This window comes from Equus quagga, chromosome 9 (assembly GCF_021613505.1).
Source record: "Equus quagga isolate Etosha38 chromosome 9, UCLA_HA_Equagga_1.0, whole genome shotgun sequence".
Classification (NCBI taxonomy): domain Eukaryota; kingdom Metazoa; phylum Chordata; class Mammalia; order Perissodactyla; family Equidae; genus Equus; species Equus quagga.
The window spans coordinates 88,699,842-88,724,045 of NC_060275.1; the positions used below are offsets into that span (position 1 = coordinate 88,699,842).

Sequence of the window (24,204 nt, forward strand, 5' to 3'; positions counted from 1 at the left end):
AACTGATTTTTGTGTATTGATTTTTGTATTCTGCAATTTTGCTGAATTTATTAGTTCTAATAGTTTTGTTGTGAAGTCTTGAGGGTTTTCTATATATAAGATCATGTCATCTGCAAACAGAGACAGTTTTGTTTCTTCCTTTCCAATCTGGATGCCTTTTATTTCTTTTTTCTTGCTTAATCACTCTGGCCAGAACTTCTAGTACTATGTTAAATAGAAGTGGCAAAAGCAAGCATCCTTGTCTTGTTCCCAATCTTAGAGGGAAAGTTGTTAGTCTTTCACCATTGAGTACGGTGATAGCTCTGGGCTTTTCATATATGATCTTTGTTATGTTGAGGTAACAAATATCATTCTTAATAGCTGCCTAATAGTTTGTTGTATAGGTACACCTCATATTACTTATCCAAACTCCTTTTGCTATATTTAATTGTGGCTTGTTTCTAAAAACTATAAATAATGCTTTAGTGAACACCTTTGTGCAAAAAGTGCCTTCTCAACTTTTAATTATAAAAGTTGACAGTTGGTTCAACAAATAGTATTGAGTTGCATCCACGTATCAGGCATTGAGCTAGGTTCTAAAGGATAGTGTTGAACAAAATGTAGCCTTGCCCTGAAGGAGTTTTGCCTACTGAGGAAAACAGATGCAAAACACATCCACATGATTTCTCTAAAATATGGTAAGAAGCAAGATAAGGGAAGGCACAAGTTGCCATGTTTGTAAAGTTGAAGGAGGTTTGAAGAAAACTCAAATAAATAAACTTTGAAGATGAATTAAGAATTAACCAGGCTCTCGAACAGTGTTGTCAAGTAGAAATATACTACAACTCACATAAGTCATTTAAAATTTTTCTAGTACCCTCTTTTAAACATGTGAAAAGAAATAAGTTAAATGAATTTTAATAATTATTTTTTAATCTAATACGTTCAGTATATTATTTCAACATATATTCAATATTAAAAAGTAATGAGACAATTTATATGATTTTTTTTATAGCAAATCTTCAAAGTCTAGTGAGTTTTATAATTACAGCATACCTTAAATCAGACCAGCCACAACTCAAGTGTTCAGTACCCAGATGTTGGTAACGGCTACCCTCACTTGGATGGGACACCTATAGAACTTGCAAACTAATTTCTAATGATAGAAAGCAAATCAGTGGTTGCTTGGGGCCAGGGTGGAGGGAGAGATGAACTGCAAAGGGGCAGAAGGGAAATTGAGAGTGATAGGAATGTTCTGTGTTGAGTAGAGTGGTAGTTTTATGGCTGTAAAACTCATTTAATTGTACACTTTAAATGGGTGTAGTTTGTTGTGCATAAATTATACCTCAATAAGTTGATTTTTTTTAAAAGTCAGCCATATAATAAGGATGAGAAGACTGTTCAGCATATATGAGCACATTTAACATTTTCGATGGAGTTGTCCAGTTGGTACTGAGTTTTACTCTCCTGTGAGAGAACCAATTTCACCCTGCCCTGACAGTGTCATCATTTTTATTTTCTTTGCTAATTTGTTCACTGACAAGTGTTATTGTATTCTTAATTTACATTTAATAACAAATGGGGTTTTTCATGTTTATTGAACATTTTTATTTTCCCAAGTTATGTCCAAGTTTGTTTATATCCTCCTGATGTCGCTAGTAAATGTCAGGGAGAAAGAAAGACAGAAAAAGAGAGAGGGAGAGAGGGAGGGAGGGAGGAAGGAAGATTCCAATATCATTTATTCAATTGTGCATTCATAAGAACCTATAGTATGTGTGACACTACATATAACATGAAAGAACATATGAAATTGATAAAACTCACTGCTCTTTCTCTCTCTTACAAACACACACATGCGCACACCAAGTGTGGAAGAAAGCAAGTAGGTTAATGTTACCACAGATCATATAATAAAGGATTAAGTAATGCAAAGCAAGTAATGACGTTTATCATTCCAATAAGTTAGAACTGAGGCATGTTGACTGTGCTCACCAGTACAGTCTGACTCCACGTCCCCAATCTCTCTCTATTCCTGTCACCACCTCCCTCGACATCCCAACAAGTCAGAAAATGTATCTGACCCCTTCAGATGTGATTGGCAATTCTTGGGAACTCTAGTGGGTTATGTTTTGTTTGTCATCATAATATCCATCCCTCCACGTGGTTCTCGTTTCAGTAAACTGAAACCTCAGCTTTCACTAAATGACAATCTTAATATTCTTGAAGAGAATATTCGGAGGCTGCTGCCCCTTCCACCTCTGGAAAAACTCAAAAATGAGGGCGAGACAGACAAGGACAAGGAGCGCATCACTGTATGTGGGGGTGAGGCCCGAGGAGAATGAAGAACTGCAGGGAGCCTTCACTCTCTCACCTCAGCCTGACACTCACACTCACATTTGCTTTCAGTTTCTCTATGAACGATCCATGGACGCTCTAGGGAAGCTGCTGCGGACCATGATCTGGGATAATGTGAAAGCAGACGACTGTCACGAAATGTTTAACGTGAGTGGGGCCTCCGCTCAAACTGATTCCCATATTCCCTCATCTCTGCGGCTCTGCTCCAAACCCTACCTCATCCTCTTCACAGGGAGACGTCCAGCCTGACCCACTTAACCCATCCCATAGGGCCAGTCCACTTAAAAAGTGTGTGGGGGGAGGTGAGCACCCTGTTACTGAAGAGGCAGGGAGAGAGCAAGAGCGAGAGAATGAGAATGAGTGAATATGAAGAATACTAAGGAAAGGATGTTTATTCTTTGACCAACAGCTTCTCCGAATGTGGCTTGTTTCACAAAAAGAGTGGGAAAGAGAAAGAGCCTTCCAGATCACTGCACAAGTGCTGACAAATGATATTGAGGTACGTAATTCCCTGGAATGAATAGATTTCACTGCTTGCTAACAGCAAGGATCTCTGAAGCCTCTGGAATCCCAAAGCCCTGCGTGATGGACCTCCAGTCCCAGAATGGAGGGCTTTCCAGAGAACCACCCGGGAGGTCTCCCCTAGCCCCAGGAGGCAGCAAGTACTCCTGGAGTGAGCTATTTGGTTGTCTTTGCATGCTTGCTTGCTTTTCCACTGCCCTTAAAAGGAAAGTTCAAGATTCAATTTCATTCTAAGGACCTGCAGGGAGAAAACAAGGGGCTTAGTATCCAGTGTTGGGAATATCCTGGGATCTCATCAAGCCACCTGATCACCTTGGGGGCCCCCCCTTTGTCCTGCAGGCACCAGAGGAGTTTAAAATCGGCTCGCTCCTCGGTCTCCTGGCTCCTCACTCCTGTGACACCCTGCCCACCATCCGTCAGGCAGCTGCTAGCTCGGCTATTGGTCTGTTCTGTATAAAAGGTGAGCAAAAGATGAGAAACACACAAATGAAGAAAAGATATCTCTTTTCTTTTGTTCTCACTTTTTCTCCTTGTACATCTATGTCTCTCTCTTTCCTCTTCTCTCTCTCTTTCTCTCTCTCTCTCTTCCCCCAGGCCAGCCATTTCTGAGTTCTAATACCTTAATTATATCACAGAATTTGTCTCTGTTGGGTCTTTTTTCCTTGGTAGCTCTGTTTTTCTTTTTTTAAAATAAAGATGATAACACCAAAGCATCATAAAGATCCATTAAAGCAGGGAAAATGTTTTGAGAGTGTCCGATTTAAATTGCGGAGCAATTGGGCATATTAGCAATGCTTCCTCTATTACATGGTTTTCTTCAGGCAGAAATTGCACCATTATTCTGGTGCTAAGTGACTTTCAAAGTTCTCTGAAGATAACGTTGTGGAGATTTCTCCAGCTTGCCTAACAGAACCTCTGTCTGCTCTCGGAGTAGGTGTGAATAACTGTCAGCATCAGTAAATGTAGGGAACTTTAAAACCTCAGTCTCAGGCTGAAACCTGGCCTCCTTCTAGCTTAAAACAGCAGGTGTCTCACCAAGAACAGCTCTGCACTGTGGTTCACCCAGTGCAGCCAGGAGCCCTCGGTCTAGCTTTAATGCCATCTCATACCTATGTTCAGCTCTTCGTTCATTTAGGTACTCGGAAAATATTTACTGAATGCCTTTCCATGTGCCAAGCACTGTTCTGATGCTAGAGACGCAGAGCTATTACAAGCCTAAGATTCATAGAAGAAAAATGCGTTAAAGCCAAAAGGTGGGATTTGGTTGGGGATGTGTAGTAGTCAGTCAAAAAGAGAAAAACATTCTGCAGCTCTAGAATAGAGATGGAATAAGTCTGCATTTAAAAACTGTATTGACGATCACTTATGCAGTTGCTGATGCTCCTATTACAATAGTTACCTTTCCATTTTCCCCAAAGTGTCTCACCGCAGAATGGAACTCCAACAAAGAGAGCGGGATGGCAGAGTCGTAAGAGCCTGGGCGCTGGTATCAGACAGACCAGGTTCAAATTCCAACTCTCCTGTTTTCACTCACTGCATGACCATGGCCAAATGGCTTCACATCTCTCTGCCTCAACTTTCTCATCAGCAAATAACAGGAGAGTCTGCCTCCAGTGATCTTTATGAGTAATAAATGAGATCATTGTATGCAGAGTATTTATATTTAGTATGGTGTGCAGCGTGTAAAAACTACTCAATACCTGTTTGGTCTTATGCTCACCATCTCATCAGACAGGCTTTAGTGTGTTTGTTAAAGGCGTCCGGCAGCTGAATTAGCGTCACATCAAAATACAGCCATCATCCTCAGCCCTTATCGGGTCTTTGAACTCTTACATCCATCTCCCTTCGTTGATTTTAGGCATTCGCCTGGAAGTGGAAAGACTGCAGGGTTTGCAGGAAGGCCTGCAAAGTGATGATGTGCATGTCCAGATCAAGATTTCTTCTAAAATAGCAAAGGTAATAGATACAGAGGACTGGCCAAGGGATGTAAAGATGATCCTGGGTTGGTTTTCAAATGAGGAAGCTGTGTACTCACCACTACCAAGGAGGGCAACCGTCTAGCCATTCAAGCTGAACGAAAGAAAGACCTTTGTTCTGTCATTTATTAACTCCGGGCACAAGGGCCCAGTCAGCACCTGCTACTGATCATTTTACACTCTGGGAATTGTTGTGAACCAAAAAGACCTTTCCGGGGTGAGGGAGGCGGTGGCGTGGAGTGGAAGGAATAATGGCCTGGAGTCCGTCAGATAAGCTCTCGTGTGCTCTTCTTGAAACTCAGTCTCCTAATCTTCAAAAAAATGCCTAACTTACTTCTCAGAGTGGTTATGAGGATTGGTTGGCCAATTCATTCATTTATTCAATCATTTGTTCATTCACCTAATGTGCCCTGTTCATCTACCATGTGCCAGACTTTGTTCTAGGCTCTAAGAATAGAAAAAGACAAAATGCCTGCCCTCATTCAGCTTGCATCCTAGTAGATGGAGTCAGCCAAAGAAATAACATATCAAGTAGTTATAATTGAGAAACATAAAGTTAAGGGAATAGAGAGTAAGAGTAGGATAATCCCCTAGAAAAGCCTACTCTGAAAGAGAGAACCATGGAGACATCTGGAAAAGATCATTCCAGGCAGAGGAGAAATAGCAAGTGCAAAAGCCCTGAGGTGGAAAAAGAAGTGGATAATGAGACCCAAGTGGTAGCCAAGGGCTGACTGAGGTGCCTTCCAGGCCTTGTGAAGGACCTTGGTTTTTACTCCAATTGAAATCAAAAGCCAGCAGAGGGTTTTGATTTCAGGCCCACTACGTACAACTATGCCACTTGTGAAACACACAAGGGCACTCTCATGTGAGGTGGCATCATTCCTAATGTAGACATTGCAGATTTATAAGTGCATTATGGCAATTATCCACAGATGGCAGGAAAGGGTCCAACAAAATCAGTCATTATGACAATATACTTACAGAGAGAAGTGGACTATCTTGAGATCAGGGTGCCTTTTCCTAGTTTGCCAAAGCCTTTGTGAGCTGCTGGTGATTCTGCAAGGAGGAACATGATTGGATTTACATTTCTGAAGGGTCATCTGGCTGCTGTGTTGAATATAGGCTGGCAAAAAGTGAAATTAGCGAGGTCAGTTTGGACAAAACTAAAAGAATCCAGGCATGAGATTAGGTAGCTTGGACTAAGGTGGCTGCAGCAACGGCAGCGAGAAGGTGATCAGAATGTGGGCAAGAAGCCAGTTGGGAGACAGGAGAGAGCATATGTCAAATGCCTAAGAAAGAGTCTGATGCATGATAGGTGCTCACATACCTGAGTTCCCTTCCTTCCTTCCTTCCTTCCTTCCTTCCTTTTTTCCTAAATCAACATCTACCCCAATGTGAGAAACCAACAGATAAACTTTGAGCTTGGACCCCAGACAGGCATTTCGTGTTACATAGAACAGACGCGGTGATAAGTCTGATCTTGGAACCATGGTAACTCAGAAACTGGCTGGGATGTGCAGCTACTCATGAAAAGGAACCATTCCTCTCGAGAATAGTTCAACCAAACATCATCAGGCCACTTAATACAGGAGAAAGTCAGTTGTGGATAGGAATGTCTTCATACCTACAGACTCATGTTCATGACCATCTTGCTTGGTTAAAGCCCTAGATAATGCTCCTGGAATTCATTTAAACTGCCACGTTTCACCTCCCTGCCTTCCTTTTCAATAAGACACGCACGCAAACATACACACTCATACTCTCACAGTGCTATCAACCACACATTCTGTATAGTTCTTGTACTTAGAGACCAAAATTGCAAAGTTTTTAAATTCTTGAACTTTTATTGACTACTCAATATTGAAACATGGAAGAACAAAAGACAGGGCTCATAATAATTCATGCTGAGAGGCATCTGGTATTTAGTGGGGCACTAAGTCTGTGCAATAGATTTTCCTGAATTCTCAAGTCTCAGCTATTCTTTGGCAGATGAGAGACATATTTCTATGATATATGAAATGTATATGAAAGTATTTTACAGCATATAAATTGCTATATAAATATTATGCATTATTTTTCCCTTACTATGTATACTATAACTTTAGATTTGGAGAGGAAATTCCTTAGAAGGCTTGGGGTTCAATAAATATGAAATCACACAAACCAACTCCAGGAAAAAGTTGCTTAGAGTTAATGTCATTTCTATGTCCTATTTCAATATTTGCTCTAGTTTCTATGGCCCCAGTCATATACTAACTGTTGGGAAAGCCCAGTGGTTTCTAATATCCTGAAACAAACAGTAGCAGCACGTTTCAGGTGTCCAGATATGAAGCGAAGTAGTTGATAATGTGGGTCTTTCTGGGTGCATTCTCAGATTGTCAGTAAACTCCTCCCAAGTGAAGAACTTCTGACATTCCTGGAGGAAACCCTGGATGGTCTGGAGAGCCTCAACCCCACGTGTACAAAGGCCTGTGGAATATGGATGATCGCTGCCCTGAAGGAGCAGGGAGCTGCTTTGGAGGATCAGGTGAACTGACAGCCAGTTTGACAACTGAGCGAATTCTAACACTTCTGAAATGCCAAGTCTGTCGCCCCTTCTCACTTTGTCCTCTGGTGGGCAATAGGCAAGAGCGTGCACAGCCTCAAGAGGCCTCAGCAGAGACCCAAGTTGTGTATTAACAACCAGACTCATCTTGAGTGTCTGTGTCAACCTGTCTCAATGGCCTCTTTAGTCTGTGATCATAACAGCTTTCCAAACTGTTGCTCTCTGGCTAGAGGAAGTAGGTCTGACCCAAAGGCACTTGGATTATGGAAAACCGGATTCTTAGATCTGCAAGGATGAGAGTGACCACGTGAATGACTCTGAGATGGCCACTCAGGGCCAGTAGAATTTCTAATCCCACTGCCACTCTTGAGGCTGCTCTTCTACACCCCTTAGGCTTTATTTTCGGTAAGGAAGGCTGTCATTGGGGAATTGATTGGGGGAAAGTCCTTAATCCTTCCTGCAACTGGAGAGGTAAGCAGTATTAAATTCAGGAAGCTTGGTTAAGAGTTCCCTATGGTGATGCTCTATCCTCTCTCCTTGAAGTCAGAAACAGAATACAAGCAATTCAAAGATGAATAAAGTGGAAAAGTTCTTTAACTCAATGAAGGCATCTCAAGAAGAATAGGGGAAAGAAGTTATGATCCCCACTGCCCAGAGCCAACCGCCCTAAATTACTCTCCAAAGCATGACTTTTAGAAATGACCTCTGTGCTGATTACTTTCCAATTAGTTTCTTCAAAAATATTTATTGAGTACATACTATGTGGCAGGCACTGAGCTAGGCATGGGAGAATCAAAGGTTAAAAAATTTGGAATGTCCATGTATTTGTGTGTTTAGTATAAAAGGAAGTTATTCACACAATAGGTAAAGGCTTACAAAAGGGACTTAAATCCTGTCCAAGAATCATTGAAATGAGACTCTGTGGTAATCATGTCATGTTTAACCTAAAAATGTCTGTCCAAAATATGTGAGAACAATATCTACTAGAAGTAGATACTTTAACATAGACATGCCCTTCTCCATATCAAAAATCCAAGCGTATAATATCATTCCCTACTGCCCACAGATTAACACCCAAATTCAGAAAGGTGGCCCTCAGTGACCTCTAGGATCTGGCTTCATCTTTTCTATCAAGTTATCTTCCTGTTATTGTCCTCATTCTTTCTGTGCTCCAAACTGGACCATTCTCCTATTCCAGAAATCTTTTCTGCATTTGCTTGCACTCATACCATCGTGCTATTTTTTTATGTAGATTTTATTTTTTTAAAGCCATTTTAGGTTCACAGCAAAACTGACCAAAAGATAGCATTCCCATGTACCTCCTGTCCCTGCCCATGTACCTCCTCTCCCACTGTCAGCATCCCCCACCATAGTGGTACATTTGTTACAATTCTTGAACCTACATTGACACATCATGCCATCACCCAAAGTCCATAGTTCACATTAGGGTTCACTCTTGGCATTGACGAATGTATAAGGACGTGTATCCACTAGTGTAGCATCCTACAGAATAATTTCACTGCTCTAAAAATCCTCTGTGCTCCGCCTACGCTCATGCTTTTTGATTTTACATCTTTACCTGTGTTCTTTCTGATGAGGTCATCTTTCCCAACATCTCCACCTTGACTTTTGAAATTGCTATCCGTCCTTCAAGACCCAGACCAGATGTCCCTCCAAAGTGACCTCAGTTACTTCTGGATTCCTCTATCGGTCCTATATATGTCCCGTATACCATACACTGTCTTGTGCACAGGCCTTTGGGTTTATGGCTGATATTCATTATTAGACCACTCATTCGTTTGGAGAAAGGACTACACCTCATTCATCTTTGGTAAATTCCCCACAGTGCTTAGTGTAACACCTGGTATAATGCAGCCTGTCACTAAATATTCACTAAATTGATTTGAGAATAAACACTCAATTCACCAATAATCAATAATCCTCCCAAGAAAGAGATAGACCATATGAAGAATCAATTATTGTTTTTAACGTTATTTATAATTTATCAACCACCCATGCATAATATGCTGATCGTACATGTCCTAAATCATTTGTGTAGAGGGAAAATGGCAATTTAATGTGTTGTTTGGCTTTTTCTTTTTAGCTGCTGGAGATCTTGGGCATAATCTACCATCACATGCCAGTCCTCAGACAAAAAGAGGAAAGTTTTCAGTTTATGCTGGAGGCCATCTCCCAGATAGCCAGCTTTCACACGGATGCAGTTGTTGCCAACCTTTTACAGAAGCCTCTGCCCTTTGACAGGTAGACTCCCTTTTCCCAGGAAAGGCCACCCTTCAAGGCATTGGGGAAGAATTTGTGATTTGAAGGAAAGATAGCAAGCAAAGGTTGAAAACATCTTACCGGAATAAGATGTTTCTATCTTGATGGACCTTAATAAACCTCAGTAACCCAAGGTCAGGATGCTGGCTTATTTAATAAAGCATCCTTATTATCCCCAGGCACGTGAGCACGTCCTTCTCTCCTTAAAATTTTGATTAGACATAATGTGGTTTTATAGTGGATCAGATGGAAAAGCTCATATTCCAAGGAGTTGTGCCTTATCAGCTTCCTGTCTTATCACCCTAGGGACACAAAGACACTGTGGAAGTCTCTGGCTGAGAACCCAGCCTCCAGTGGTAAGCTCTTGCGAGCCTTAGTAGACAAACTGGAGAATGGATTAGAAGATGACCTAGCCGAGATGGATGCAATTTCAGTGAGTTGGATAACCCGTCACATGCCTGGAATTGTGCCCCACTCCGTGACCTGTTCCCACCTGGAACTTGGTGACATAGCATTAATCACGCTTCTTTCCCTCGCATACTCTGATTTTAAATTGGCTCCAGTTCATATTGGATAAACATGGATCTAATTTTGTCTAGAGTTGGTTACTTTTAGAAGCAAATTTCTCATCAGCCCAAAGAAAATCTGTGTATCTATGTTTCCAAGTTAGCTTTCAAGATATCCAAAGCATCCTTTTTTGTTGAAAGACCCCAATACTGGAAAAGATTTCATTTTACCCAACCAGTGCCCCCTGGAGTTTAGAGTCACCCAACATGGTAGTCCTGAGAGAGAAACACAGTCTGAGTTTCCAGACAAATAAACCATCTCTTTTCTATGTGTTTTTACCATGACTGTGGCCAACTTGGAAAGCAATTGTTTGGGGAGAAAACAAACTTGAAGTCAGCCCAGAGGGAAGATCTCCGTGGAGGAAAGGAGCCTACCTGACCACAAACTCCTTTCTCCCCTCAGGTGGCCTGTGCTATGAATGAGGTGGTGTCAACAGGTACACCTGTCACAGGCTTGTACCCAGAGCTGTTCACTCTTCTCCTCAAGCTGGTCAGCTGCACACTGGGCCAGAAGATGCCCAGCTCTACTGTGAGCCACAGGCGGCGGGTGATGCAGCAGGGAGAAAGGCAGCAAAATGCAGACCCCTGCAGGTAGATGGAGGGCAGGGGGGTCCTTCCAAAACGGTCCTGATCCCAGACTCCAGGAGAGGAATATGGAAGCCCAGGCCTACGCCTTCTGGCCTGTCCTCAACTACCCATGAGGAAAGGAGGCTCCGCCACCCTCAAGCCTTGTAGCTCTTCTTCCCTGAGCCAATACCCACTATAGTTGCCCAGAATGGTCACATAACGATGAATAAGCTGCCATGTCTTCTTCCCTAGGGGCCTGCTCTATTTCCTTTGTTTTCTTTCATTGAGACCTTTCAAGGAAAGCTGGAATTCTGTGATATTCAAGGCCACCAGGGAAAGAAGAAAAATAAAAATAAATACCTTATTTCATCAAGGCTTCACCAATTGAAAGAAGCAAAACCATTTCATGTGTCATTGAGAAAGAAAAAAGACTTCCAATTAAGCCATGAATCAATGATTTCTTTACTTCCAAATTTTTATTGTATATTTATCCAAAGAACTCTTTTAGGATTATTAGTTACAGATTTTTATCCTATATCACATTGCTGTGTTTCCCTGTTGTTGTGCATAACTTTCATTCTAATGTCAAATCAACCTTTTAAAAGACATTTTAAACAGAAGTTAGGTTCAATACATGTACTTCCAATAATACGTGTAACTTTACTCAAATGACGACAGTACACAGAGCCATACCTATGTCTGTGCATGTCCATGTGCTTGCACAGACAATAGCGACTACATCACAGCTACTGTCTGGCCAACAGTTGTAACACACTACCCATTGCAAGATGCATCCTGATTCCCGAGGTGCTGTTTTAGAATCAGTGAAATACAGTATTTCGCACTTTCCATACTAAGGGCTTTATTTTCTCATGAGAAGTTGACAGGATTTTGTGGCATTATTTACTGGCTCAAATCATCTCAGTGTCCCCTTTGACCCCAAAACTAAAGAATGGGATCAGGCTGCCTGTTTTTCCCCTGCACAACATCCACTAATCTAGGAGTGAGGGTGCACTGTGGGAACAGGAGTGAACTTGGGAATTCAGAATTCCCTGGGTGGGGCAGGGGGGGTGGGGGTTGACTGGTTTTGTGATGCCAACTGTGTCCTGCAGGCTCTCGATCACAACTCTGAAGTGTGTGCAAGCCCAAGCCATGAAGGAAGGCCTTGCCAAAGAGTCTGATGAGGGCGACAACTTATGGACCCTACTCAGCAGTCCCGGTACCCACCACATAGGAGTATGTGCACTGGCCAGGTAATACACAGATATTCTAGAACTGGATACAAAGGATAAAACCAAAAACAGAGTAAGAATGCAACTGGGGCAACTTCACTGAGAGCAATTATTCACTCACCGAGGAATTACAGTCCAGGAGAACAGGGAGGAAAGAGCAAAAGGGGTTGGGAAGAGATGGTTGGATCAGCCCAAAACTCACTAATCCTTCAAAAAACAGCAAAACAATGAACAGTTCTAGGCAAACCACACTTAAATTGGGCACCTGGGTAGACTATTTTAAAGTTTAATCCTTGCTGCTCTTTCATTGAACATTCTTTTTTCAATCTTGTATTTTCCTGATAGAGAAATAGACTAAAATTTCCTCCACCGTTTAGAAAGAAAAAAGTCTCTGCTACAATGGGAGCCTTGCATTTTCTAGGAGTATGGCGGTGTGGCAACATGGAGTCATCCTGGACATCATGGAGCAACTGCTCTCATCTCTCACTTCCTCCTCCGAGAACTACCGGATTACTGGCACAGCATTCTTCTCTGAGGCAAGACAGAGCAGCCATCACAGCAGGCTCTCTGGGTCCCCTTAGGGTATTTCTCTCAGGGTCAGGAGTTGTGTGGGTGCTGGAACCACAGAAAAGGGACCTTTCCGGGAGCCTTGGTAGTGGAGAGATCCAGCTACTGCCAGAGACACAGTACCTGAGCAGGAAGTGAAAGAGGAAGAGGAACCTCCACCCCCCCCCCCCCCCCCCCCCCCCCACCCGCTTCCTGGCTGGTAGTCTACAGAAGTCAGCCTCCTAGGACAGAGAAGAGTGGAGAATAAATATGAGAGGGACAAAATAAAGAGTAACCAACAAGTCTATTACTGTCTCTTCACACTCTGGGATAAAGGCTGTCCCAGCCAATCCAGAGAAGGAACGTCATCAGTATCTCCTGTTTTCCTTGCCTCATTTTTCCATTTAGAGTAGAAACGTCTTCTTAGCTATGTGTTCTGGTTCTCATCACCACGTGATCTTGACTTGTGAGCTGCTCACATCTACAGCTTAGTTCCTGCAAGACTTACTAATTCACCTGAGGGCTTCTTCCTCTGTTCCACACAGCCAGGCTCTCCTCTAACTAGAGTTAGGATGCCTTCGGCACTATCCTGAAGGGAGGCCCCTCCTTAACTAAAGGGTCCCAGTGTGTCATTTTCAGCTCATGAAGGAGCCGATCCTTTGGAAGCATGGGAATCTACGCGACGTGCTGATCTTAATGGATCAGAGTGCCTGGGACTCCAATGCCATCTTGAGGCAAATGGCCATCCGAGGGCTCGGTAATACGGCTTCTGGAGCCCCTCACAAGGTAAAAGGAGTTTTGGGGAACAAAAAAATAGTTCATTTAAGTAGAGTTTAAATAATTATTTACTAACCCTCACCTTGTGGTTGCATAAAAATTAAGTAAAAATACAAATAAATTGCTGAGTTGGTGGCTTTTGGGTTGAAGGACATGTGACCCTAGGAGAATTTCAATCCCCTTGTCTGGGTCTCCTACCCTATTCCAGATACACATAGAACAATTTTCGTGATTAAGAGACCTTGTTTCAAAATAGGTGAAGAAGCATAAGCAGATAATATTAGAATCTATCATCAGAGGCCTGTACCACTTGGCCCGCACTGAGGTCGTCTGTGAAAGCTTGAAGGCTCTGAAAAAGATCCTGGAGCTGCTCACAGACCGAGACGTGAGCTTCTACTTCAAAGAAATAGTGCTACAAGCAAGAACCTTCTTTGAAGATGTAAGTGAGCCTGTTCGGGAATCTTCCCTCCCCAGGAGAAGTGAGTGAACAGAAAGAGGTTCAGATAGGACTCGAAGCAGACAATGTCAGTGTCACATCCATATTTCTTGGCCAGCCCCAGAGGTCACCTGCCCCAGGAGACACCTGAACAGAGGTCACCTGTACAATTCCTGTGCAGGCTGTTGGCTTCCTGTGTCTCTCTGCCTGAGGGTGCTCTCTGACCCGGGAATCATGATTGGTCTGAGCAGGGTGGGCCAGCCTTGTTGGGGAAGGATCCTCAAATAATAAGAAACGAGAGTTTATAGATGAACTCCTGAGCTTCCTCACCCCTCAGAAGGATTGATCTGCCCTTGCCCATAAGGGTAAAACCCTCAATTTTCCCTTCCATAGCTTACCTCTCTTCTCTATCTCATTCCCACTCCCCCATCATGCTTCTTGGGCTCACTTCTCAAATAAACTACTTACGCCTAAATCCTCATCTCAAAGTTTACTTTGGAGGGAACACAAATTATGACAGTACTCAATATAGGACTAGGGTCAACTAAAGACATTGTCACCTCCCCACTATCTTTTCCACATCCAAGATTCCAAGACTCAAAATGCTAGTGTGGTTCATTTCCTCCAGGAGTCAGTATAAACTACAGCTCATAGGCCAAACCCAGCCCAGAGCATCTTGTTGTAAATTAAGTTTTGTTGGAACGCAGCCATGCTCATTGGTTGCATACTGTCTATAGCTGCTTTCACACTTCATCTGCAGAGTTGATTAGTTGTTACAGAAACCACATGGCCCGCAAAGTCTGATTTACTGTCTGGCATTTTATGGAAAAAGTTTGTCAACCTCTGATCTAACCCATAGCTCTAATTTCAAATAAGATCATTCCATGATCCTAGGCAGAAAAGGGTCATTTTCCTTTGTACCTTCTGGGAAACAAGATGTTATTACTTATTTTTGGTTTATTCAGTATCATCCTTGTAAAAATCTATATCACGTCCAACTTATATCTATTTTTTGTCATCTAAATCTGTTTCCTCGTGTGGTGTTGTCAGAGGAGATGGAAGCCTGCTGGTTGCCTCCCCTAGTGCATCCTTCTTAAACATTAAGACTTGATTAAATTACCTATTTACCTTCTCGTCTGCAGACTGAAAAGTCTTCGCTTCCTTCATTATTCATCATAAACCTAATTTTTCAGCTCTTTAAATATTTTACAAGCCAGTGACTGTGCTGTATCTCTAAATGAGACCCGAGGAGTAATGAACAGAATCTAAGAAAAATTACCTCTCAAGTCCAATCTTTTGCTATTTATTCATTCCATTTTTTTTTTTTAATCTTGCCTTTTCTTCCTGGCTGTTTGGCAATTTATTAACCATACAGCCCTCCGGATTTTAGTCTGAGGTATATGCCCACAGTCAGTAATGCTCCAGTTCTGTATTTTTCAGTTTCCCTTGTTTATGTGCTAGCCTAAACCTGGCCTTTGAAAGCAGCTTTCTGCTTGTTTCCAACTACTTTCTCCAGTGTTTCAATGTCACATTATAACAATATTGCAGTATAACAATATTACAAATTAAAAATATATTTTAATTGTCATCTTATCCTCAAAAATGCTTACTTGGCTCTCCTTCAATTTAGTATCTTCTGTAAAACAACAAAGATGTTGTTTTTTTTTCATTGCACAGATAAGTAAGAACAATCTTTAACAACAAAGGGCTGAAGTGATGTCACCCCTATTGGAGCCCCACCTGTTTGTTAGGTTTCCCTGGATGGTTGTGGAGCCAATGAGAATAATTCCCTTGGATCTGAGCGTCCAGTATTCACAAGTCCACCTACAAGTGTTGTGGTCAAGATAATGTTTCTCAGCCTTATTGCAGAAGAAAAAAATCTAAAGTCTTGCTGGGTGTTGGGTTAGATCTTTCTCAGTCCTAATAGATAATGAGAATTGATATGAAATGAGAATTTCATTACATTTTCATAAAAGGAGAATTTGATAAAACTTGGGTGTTAGTAATGGCATGATATTTATTCTCTAGTAATGCTCTCTTTCTGCAATTATATTTAATTAGACTTTATGATACTTTGCCCCTACAGTTTTTTATAGATGACACATACAATTCTGTAATACTCAAATTTCCCCCTTTTTTTTCAATATTTAACTTCTTTCTTGGAATTCTCAAAACATGGCGAGACTTCAGTGAAATGGTAGAACAGGAAATACGGCTGCTGTCCCATGCTCCAGACCCTGCTAGCTACTATTTGTCACGCTGTCACCCTGAGCAAGCACCTTACCCTCTATGACTCCATTTTCTAGACTCAAAACAAGGTCATTAAACTGTAATATCTCTCCCAGCACCCAAAGCACTTTTGCCCCTTCTCTTTTCTGCTTTTTCACCATCCCAATTGGTTCATTCTTCCTTGAACTATCATTAGGTCATTGATTTTGGAAAATTCAGAAGATTTTTCAAAAAGTAAATACCTCTCTACCTTTTGGGTACTTTGTTATTGGTTTGCTTTCTTTTCCTAAAAATAGACCATTTAAAAATATATCCTGACCTCATTCCTAGTACATTTAAAGAACGTTTTTACCTCCATTTCCATTATAGGAGGTCACATCTGATGTATTCATTTCACTTTTCTAGCCTTTTCCCAACAAGCCATCCTTATTTTTTCTGAAAGATCTTTATTAACTATGTTTGTCATGGCATTTTTGTTTGTGTGCTCACTTCTTGTACATTTTATTTTGCCATCAAAATTAACTCCTCTATCTTCTCCCCCTCAGATTCATGGGAATGCTTTTTGTTGGCCCTTATTTATTGCTAATCTAAATGATATTCGGCTACTCAGGACAACTTTTCCTTTAATCCCTATGGCTTCATGTGGGTATTTTAAACTAGTTTTCTAGACCTTAAAAAAAAACCTCCAGAAAACTCATCAGAGTTTGTTAGAACTCTGAACCATATCAGCAAAGTATCTGAGACAATAGAAGGCCATCTTTCTCTCCACCACCTTACCCTTTGCTTCTTAAAATCATTGCCTACCATCCTGGATAGCAAGCAAGAAAGCTCCAGAACTTCACATCCACAAGTGTAGGATTAGGTTGTTTGTTTACCCTCTCTCTCTCTGAGACCCAAGGCTAAAATTTCTGAGCTGCCTTTACAAAGCATTTGGGATCTTGGAGAAGAGTCCTAGGTGTTGAGCAATTTAGATTAGAGGCCCCATGACTCTAGGCTAATGATGCAATCAGGCTAAATTGTGTAAAATACAAAATAAGCAAGACCTTCCCTGGCCTTCTGCTGCCAGCACTGTCTGTTTATCATTCTTGTGATCACATTTTTCCATTAGCTACTCAAAGGCAGAAACCAAGTCTCCGGCAATATGGTATCACTTACATCCTAGACCCATGGTCATTGCAGCTCTTGTAGTGTGGGTAGAGAGCTTCTGGGAAAAGAGGAGCATTCTTGGAACACACAGCAGGTGTGACAAGAGTGCATGCACCCATTCCTGGGTTCCAGCCTTTCTTTGCTGAAGTGGGCAGGGCAGGGTGGGGATGAGGCCTTGTGAAGAGGACTCACCCACAACATGCATCTGTCGCCACAGGAGCAGGATGATGTGAGACTGACCGCCATCTTCTTATTTGAGAATCTGGCATCCCTAACAGGAAGAAGGTGGAAGATTTTTTTTGCTGAAGAAATAAAAAAGAGCATGATTTCATTCCTTCTCCACCTCTGGGATCCCAATCCCAAGATTGGAGCTGTAAGTGGCCCTTGCACAGAAACCTGCACCTCGCCCTCTACCCATTACCCACAGCTGCCAGTAAACCTGGTCTAGCTAGACTAGAAGCCAGGTCTGAGGTCACTACTCTCAGCTGAACCTCAAAACCACTTCTCCAATCCCAGGTTCTTTCTTGCCATATCTTCCCAAGTTTGCTCTTCCATCCTTGCCACTGGGAATGTGCCAGCAGCACTGACTAGAAAGCCCTTCACATCACTGACTTTTACTGCTCCTTCCTCAACACTGGTCAGCATTTCTTCCCTTCTGGAAGGGGATCCAGCTTCATGGACTGTGACGCAGAAAACTCTGTTTTTTAGGCTTGCTGTGATGTCCTGATCATCTGCATCCCTTTCCTGGGCCTCCAGGAACTCTATGGGGTGTTAGACCATCTCCTTGATGGTCAGGACCTACCAAGGGCCAGGGATTTCTACAGGCAATTCTGCGTGAAACTGGTGAGTGTATAGTAAATGTTGCCTGCAAAATTCTGACAAGAGTCCAAGCAAATCCCAGAAAGGCAAACAGCTTAGTGAGGGATCTCTGGCCAGAGCCAGAACTGTCGTGGAAGGATAGCAATGAGTCTTTGTATCCTGCCGCACTCCAAGTCCTGACTGGGATCTGTTCTCCTAGATTCCTGAAACACAGTTGTTGATTAGTGCCGTAAGCCCCAGCACCTTTCTGATTAAATTTAGGTTGAAATAGCCATAAAGGATCTTCCAGTAGAATAATTAATGGCTGGGTGAGTGTTTACTTTCCTTTCGATTTATTTCCCTTCTTAGGACCTATAGGGCTGAGTTTCATAGGGGGTCACTTCCCAATTGGCCTCTTTGTAACGCACATCTCTTCTAGGCAAAGAAAAACCAGGAAATCCTGTGGATCCTCCACACACACTCATTCCCTTTCTTCACCAGCAACTGGGAGACGATCAGGAGTGCAGCCGTCAAACTCACAGGTGAGGGCACGTCCACGTTCCCCACTCAGATACGGCTGTTCTTTTCCATCTAATTTTGCTTGGACTGGAAGCTATTCCACTGTGAACACTGGTATGACTGGATGACCAAAAATTAAACAAAAGGCCAGAAAGAAATTCGCTTGATGTCTTGCAACATCTTCCCTCAAACAAACATGTTCTTTTTTGCAAATGAAAACTTACAATATCTTCTGACTTGCCAACCCTCCCTCTCCTCCCGTCAGACCGTTCTCCCTACTGGGCCCTCCATGCTACTTCTGGTTCCAAGTTATCACTCCGTCTTTTCCCCAAGCCTTTGCTCCAAGGCTTCTGCCCCTGCCTAAATGTTTTCCTTTGCATCGTCCATTAACATAAAACATAATAAACCTTCTAAGTTCAGTTCAAGCTGAGAGCTTTACCAGAAACACGATACAAGTAGAAAGTGTGTTGGTGTGGGGGCCAGCAGACCTCAGCTCTGCTGTGTGATTCTGGACAATTCACTTAACTTCTCTGTGTTGCCTCTTTGTCTGATCTATAAAACAAAAGAGGAAACTAAGTGAAACTCTGAGGATCCTTCTATCATGAAATTCTAAGTCTTATCATGAAGCCAGTTCCATTAATCCAGCTCAGAGTGAACAGGCCCACTTGCTGGCCACCTTTAAGACTGAGTTAAAACCTAAGAATTCCTTATTGGATCATGTATATGATCCCCCCAACTACACTGGAAACTTTTTGAAGACAGGGACCATATCTTACACACATTGAGACCCTGACAACAGGCACCCCCTGGGAGGACACTGTGTGAGCTTTGCCGAATACACGTTGGGTGAACGACCACTTCCAGACATGGCACTCAGGACCCAGCAGACATCATCCTCACATCATCCTGGGGGTGCACAGAGAGTCATATAGTTCGCTCATTCACTAGCCAGACCATTTAACTTCTGACGAGGTGCAGATTCTGACCTGTCTCACTTTTCACGGCCTCTTCTCCAATAATGAAATCAGTGCCTTTTTCTCCTGTTGACTTTAGATGCCATTGTTCTTAATTTGACCAACCAATACGTGGAGTTATTAGACAGAGAAGAACTGACCACACGTGAGTACCAACCCTAGTTTCTGCACAGCACATTGTTAGATTCTTAGAGAAAGAGAAACTAGTGCTGCTCCAAGTACCACATTAGCCCAGAAACTGAAAATTGTAGCACCCCTTTAGTGTTTCTGATGCTCCCTAAGTACTGGAATTTCTCCAGAGTATAAAGCAACCCCCAGCTCCACCCCTTTGCAAGCATTGTCCCCAACAGACTACGGTTTTCCAATTGTCTGTAAATCTACTCATCACAAGGTCAGGATCTTCTCTTCCCTTCTACCAGTGTTAAAATAGATTCTCAACTCACGGTGCCAGAATCCTATGTGTTAGAGTAAAATGTGAGGATCCCACGAAGGGCTGACCCTCAGTGGGGAGCCTCACAGGGCTGAAGAGCTTGGGCCTTGGTTTTCCTCATTCACTGAACATTGCTATTCTTTCCATTTCAGGGCTCCAAGCCCTTCGACAAGACCCCTGCATCAGCGTCCAGAGAGCAGCCGAAGCTGCCTTGCAGACCCTCCTGAGAAGGTGTAAAGAGATAAGCATCCCTCTGTAAACCACCAGGAAATAAACTGCTAGCCTTTTTCTATAGCTGATTCCTGTCTTCTTCCTCAAAGCTCACAAACTTGTAGCATCTTGGGGAAAGAGATGGTGCCTAGGATGGGCATCTTAAGCGGTGGATATGCCTTACCCTCCAGGGTCTCCCTGGGGTTTTCCATCAGTAAAAAGTAAACTCTACAAATTCACTTGAGGGATAACCTGTGGTTTGAATGCTGAAAGCCACATGGCTTTGCACAGGCTAGCCCTCTATCTTGGGAAGCTTAAATCCCAGCAGACGTCAAAAAATGACAGAATATCAAACAACTCTGCTGCCATTGAGAAGAGGGCCACTGCAGGCCAGCCCCAGTGGCCTAGCGGTTAAGTTTGGCACATTCTACTTCAGCAACCCAGGTTTGGTTCCTAGGCGTGGACCTACACCACTCATCTGTCAGTGGCCATGCTACGGTGTCGGCTCACGTACAAAAAGAGGAAGATTGACAGCAGATGTTAGCCCAGATCAAATCTTCCTCAGCAAAAGAAAACAAAGAAGAAGAAGAGGGTCACTCCTATTTTCCACACACAGCCCTTTCCTCATATCTTTGCCAGTTTTGAATTACTACCTACACTCTTTTCTTTCTAAAGAACAGTCTTATGATAAACTTCAATCTGTCTGTTCTTTCTCAGGTTGTAATTTATGTGTCAAGACCATGCCAGGTACTTTTCTACAGAAGTCCCTTTCTGATATTCTATTAAATCTCATGGTTTCCTTTCCATTTTTATCCCAGAGCATCTCCCTTTGAATTGTGTGTGTGTGTGCACACATTTCTGTGTGGGTGTGCATGCGTGTGTGCATATGTTAACCTTCTTCATAGCATCTGAATCATAACTCTTTACTCTGTTTCACATTGCATACCCAAAAGATTGTATGCATGAAATTATGTATATAAGAAGAAGTTTCTAGCACAGAGCCTGGCACTAATTTAACACCACCACCATCACGATCCTTCCTTAGCAACATTATTAAATTGCTGTATCCCTTCACAAATTCCTATTACCTATATTCTAATCGCTTCATCCTCAAACTCTTTGGGGAAGCATCATTTGTTCCTACAAACCTTCTAGAGACCAAAGGAATCTTTTAGATCAGAGATTTTACTCCAGTGTCTATTTATTCATTCATTTAACAAATATTTACTGAGTGCATATCATTTATAAGGCACTGTTATAGCTACTGGGGCTACAACTATGAGAAAAAAAATAGTAAAATTCTAGCCTCATGGAGCTTTTATTCTACGAAATCTGTGTATAAATTCTAGAGGACAGATCCAGCCTCCAAGATGGCCACCAATGATGCAATCAATATGGTCGTTCAGAAATGATAAAGTGTGACTTGCAAGGCAAAGTCATAAGAGGTATTGCACTCTCTTGAATCACCCACTTTGGGGGACCAGCTGCCATGTCATGAGAACACTCAAGCAGCCCAAAAAGAGGCCCATGTGGCAAAGAACTGATGCCTCCTACAAACAACAAGAGCTAACTTGCTAGGTATGTTGAAATGAATCACCTTGGAAATGGATCCATGAGCCACGTTAATGTCTTCAAATGATTGAAGCCTCAGTTGACACATTGACTGGATTATGAGATAAAATACAGAATGCCCAATTAAATTTGAATTTCAGGTGAACAATGAATATTTGCTTAGTTAAGCTATGTCCTGATTATTGCATGGGACATGCTTATACTAAAGAATTATTTATCGTTTATCTAAAATTCAGATTTAACTGACCATCTTGTATTTTTATTGCTAAATCTGGCAACCCTAGTGCAATCTAATGAGAGTCCTTGAGCCAGAATCACGAAGTTAAACTGCTTCTAAATACCTGAACCACAAAACTATATGAGATAATAAATCTTTGCTGTTTTAAGCCACTAAGTTTTGAGGTAATTTGCTATGCAACAATGGGTAACTATTACGAGAGTCCATGATCCCACCAAAGTTGTATGGAAATTTATGTGTATAGTTGGATAGGTGCATTTTCTGGGTAATAGCGTTCGTTAAACTCTTCATGGAGTCAGAAGCTATTCCCAAGCATAACATATATGAAACAGAGCAAGAAAAAGAAAGCAAGAGATATGGGTTTAGTTGACTTCTTTTGGCAGATTATTTTAAGTCAAATGACTTCACAATAGCACTGTCCAATTCTGCAGTGATGGAAATGTTCTATATCTACACTGACCAATGTGGTAGCCACTAGCCACATGTGGCAACTGAGCCTTTGAAATGTGGCTGTCTATCTGAGGAATTAAATTTAAGTATCTATATGTAGCTAGTAGCTATAGTATTGCACAAGACAGTTTCAGAACTTGGGGCAAAGAGTCATTAGAATTTGGGCTGAGGCATGACAGAATTGTAGGATATTCTCAACAGGAGTATGAACTCACTGACACAAACCCTGTTTGACTGTTCTTTATATATCTCCACTACTACTCTCCACTCATTCTAGCATCCAACTAAGAGCCTTCCTCATCATTGATTAATGCAAATAGGTAGAAACATACATTACCACGGAACCTTTATCTGTCCAAACCCTAATCTTAGAAGAATTCACTCTGGCAAGAATTGCCAAAACTCTTTTTATTACATCCTGGCTTCACCCCTTACTGGCCCTGTGACTTGGGGGAGACATTTAACCTCTCTTACATCAATTTCAACATCTGAAAAATTAGGATAATAATTATCTACCTCATGGTGCTATTATGAGAGTTAAATATATTAATGTATATGTAAAGCATTTAGAAACCCGGCACAGAATCATTGTTAAGTAAATGTTAACTACGCAATATAAATATTAACAATAAATTTATAAATAGAATCACAAATATTAACATAAACTCAGTGATTGGTATATAAAGACAGCTGATTATCCCTCCCCCATGAGGCCATGTTCCTGGTACTGTGAATGTTGCCGCCCTTCTTGGAAGGCTGAAGATGAGCAGCCCCTCTAGTCAGAAGATTCCAGCTCAGCAGCTAGGACTCCTGCTCTGGCTGCCTCATGTCACTGCCATACCCCATCGAAGCCTTCTCAATTGCTGTATAAGGCTATGTGACAGGAGAAACTTGCATCTATTTGCTCTCCCCAACAATTATTCCTTCTAACCCCTCCCAATCGCCACTATTTTCTCTCAGAGAGTTGCTGCTAGCCCTCCTTCATGCCTCCCTTCCCAGTCAGCCCTCCACTGGCCTCTGCAGTTCATCTCTATGGTTCAAACACAGACATATTACCCAAGTGAGAAAGACTTCTGGAGGGTCTCAGGGAAATAGAGGTACAGAGGAAAAACATGTTCAAATACTATTGAAGAAATTACAGATTTCTTTCAGCCTCACTCTTGTTGCTTATCTCACTATTATTTGCACGTATAATTATTTTTCAACTTGTGTTTACTTTAGGATAGAGATTCCGTGATGTTCTCAGATTGCTTAATGGGCTAGCACTGCTTTGAAGCACTCTGAATCAAGTTATTTTGCAATTCAGTACTTTGTCCTTTAACCCAACAGTGGAAGCCAGTGTTCTGCTGGTAAATCAGTGACGTTTACCTTGGCTGACCCTGCTAAGAAGGCAGTTTTACCAGAAAAGAGGAGAACAAAGATCACAGATGGGAAGAAAAAAACAAGCTTCCAGAGAAAGAAGCCAAGGGAATTGCTTAATTGGACTTGTTCTTGCATGGTCATGGTTTTAAAGGATAAACTACAAGACCAGGCTCTTCTTCTGGAGCCCTCAGGAGACTCTGAGATTATAGCAAAGATTTTCTAGTAGTGTTGTACTATTACTTGATTTGGTCCCAAACCTCACCATTATCGTTTAGATTACCTGAGTATAGAACCTGAGAATGCATGATCAATCAGACACCGTAGTAACCTGTGAGTTCATCTGAAGCTTTGATGTAGGCCCCTGACAGACAGTGACTTTCTGATAAGCATTTGTATATAGCTGCACTCTGGGAATTGTCATTTCTTGGAATTTCTCTTTCTTACTCCTTTATTGCAGGTATCCTTCTGAGCCTGTGTTTGTCATTGGAGCTGAGA

The 24,204-nt window shown here is 42.0% G+C and overlaps 1 protein-coding gene across 1 annotated transcript in view; it reads left to right on the plus strand.

Moving 5' to 3' along the window:
• MROH2B (maestro heat like repeat family member 2B) overlaps positions 1-20,167 on the plus strand; it is a 56,355-nt gene extending 36,188 nt beyond the window's left edge. The window contains exons 25-42 of the mRNA XM_046671214.1: positions 2,156-2,291; positions 2,386-2,481; positions 2,744-2,833; positions 3,196-3,316; positions 4,715-4,812; positions 7,207-7,359; positions 9,482-9,639; positions 9,964-10,090; positions 10,627-10,814; positions 11,903-12,043; positions 12,444-12,558; positions 13,208-13,354; positions 13,602-13,784; positions 17,374-17,529; positions 17,865-17,999; positions 18,394-18,496; positions 19,527-19,592; positions 20,030-20,167. Coding sequence (XP_046527170.1) covers positions 2,156-2,291; positions 2,386-2,481; positions 2,744-2,833; positions 3,196-3,316; positions 4,715-4,812; positions 7,207-7,359; positions 9,482-9,639; positions 9,964-10,090; positions 10,627-10,814; positions 11,903-12,043; positions 12,444-12,558; positions 13,208-13,354; positions 13,602-13,784; positions 17,374-17,529; positions 17,865-17,999; positions 18,394-18,496; positions 19,527-19,592; positions 20,030-20,136 — 2,320 coding nt within the window. The 3' untranslated portion in view covers positions 20,137-20,167. The remainder of the gene's footprint in view (positions 1-2,155; positions 2,292-2,385; positions 2,482-2,743; positions 2,834-3,195; positions 3,317-4,714; positions 4,813-7,206; positions 7,360-9,481; positions 9,640-9,963; positions 10,091-10,626; positions 10,815-11,902; positions 12,044-12,443; positions 12,559-13,207; positions 13,355-13,601; positions 13,785-17,373; positions 17,530-17,864; positions 18,000-18,393; positions 18,497-19,526; positions 19,593-20,029) is intronic.
• The last annotated feature ends 4,037 nt before the right edge of the window (positions 20,168-24,204 follow it).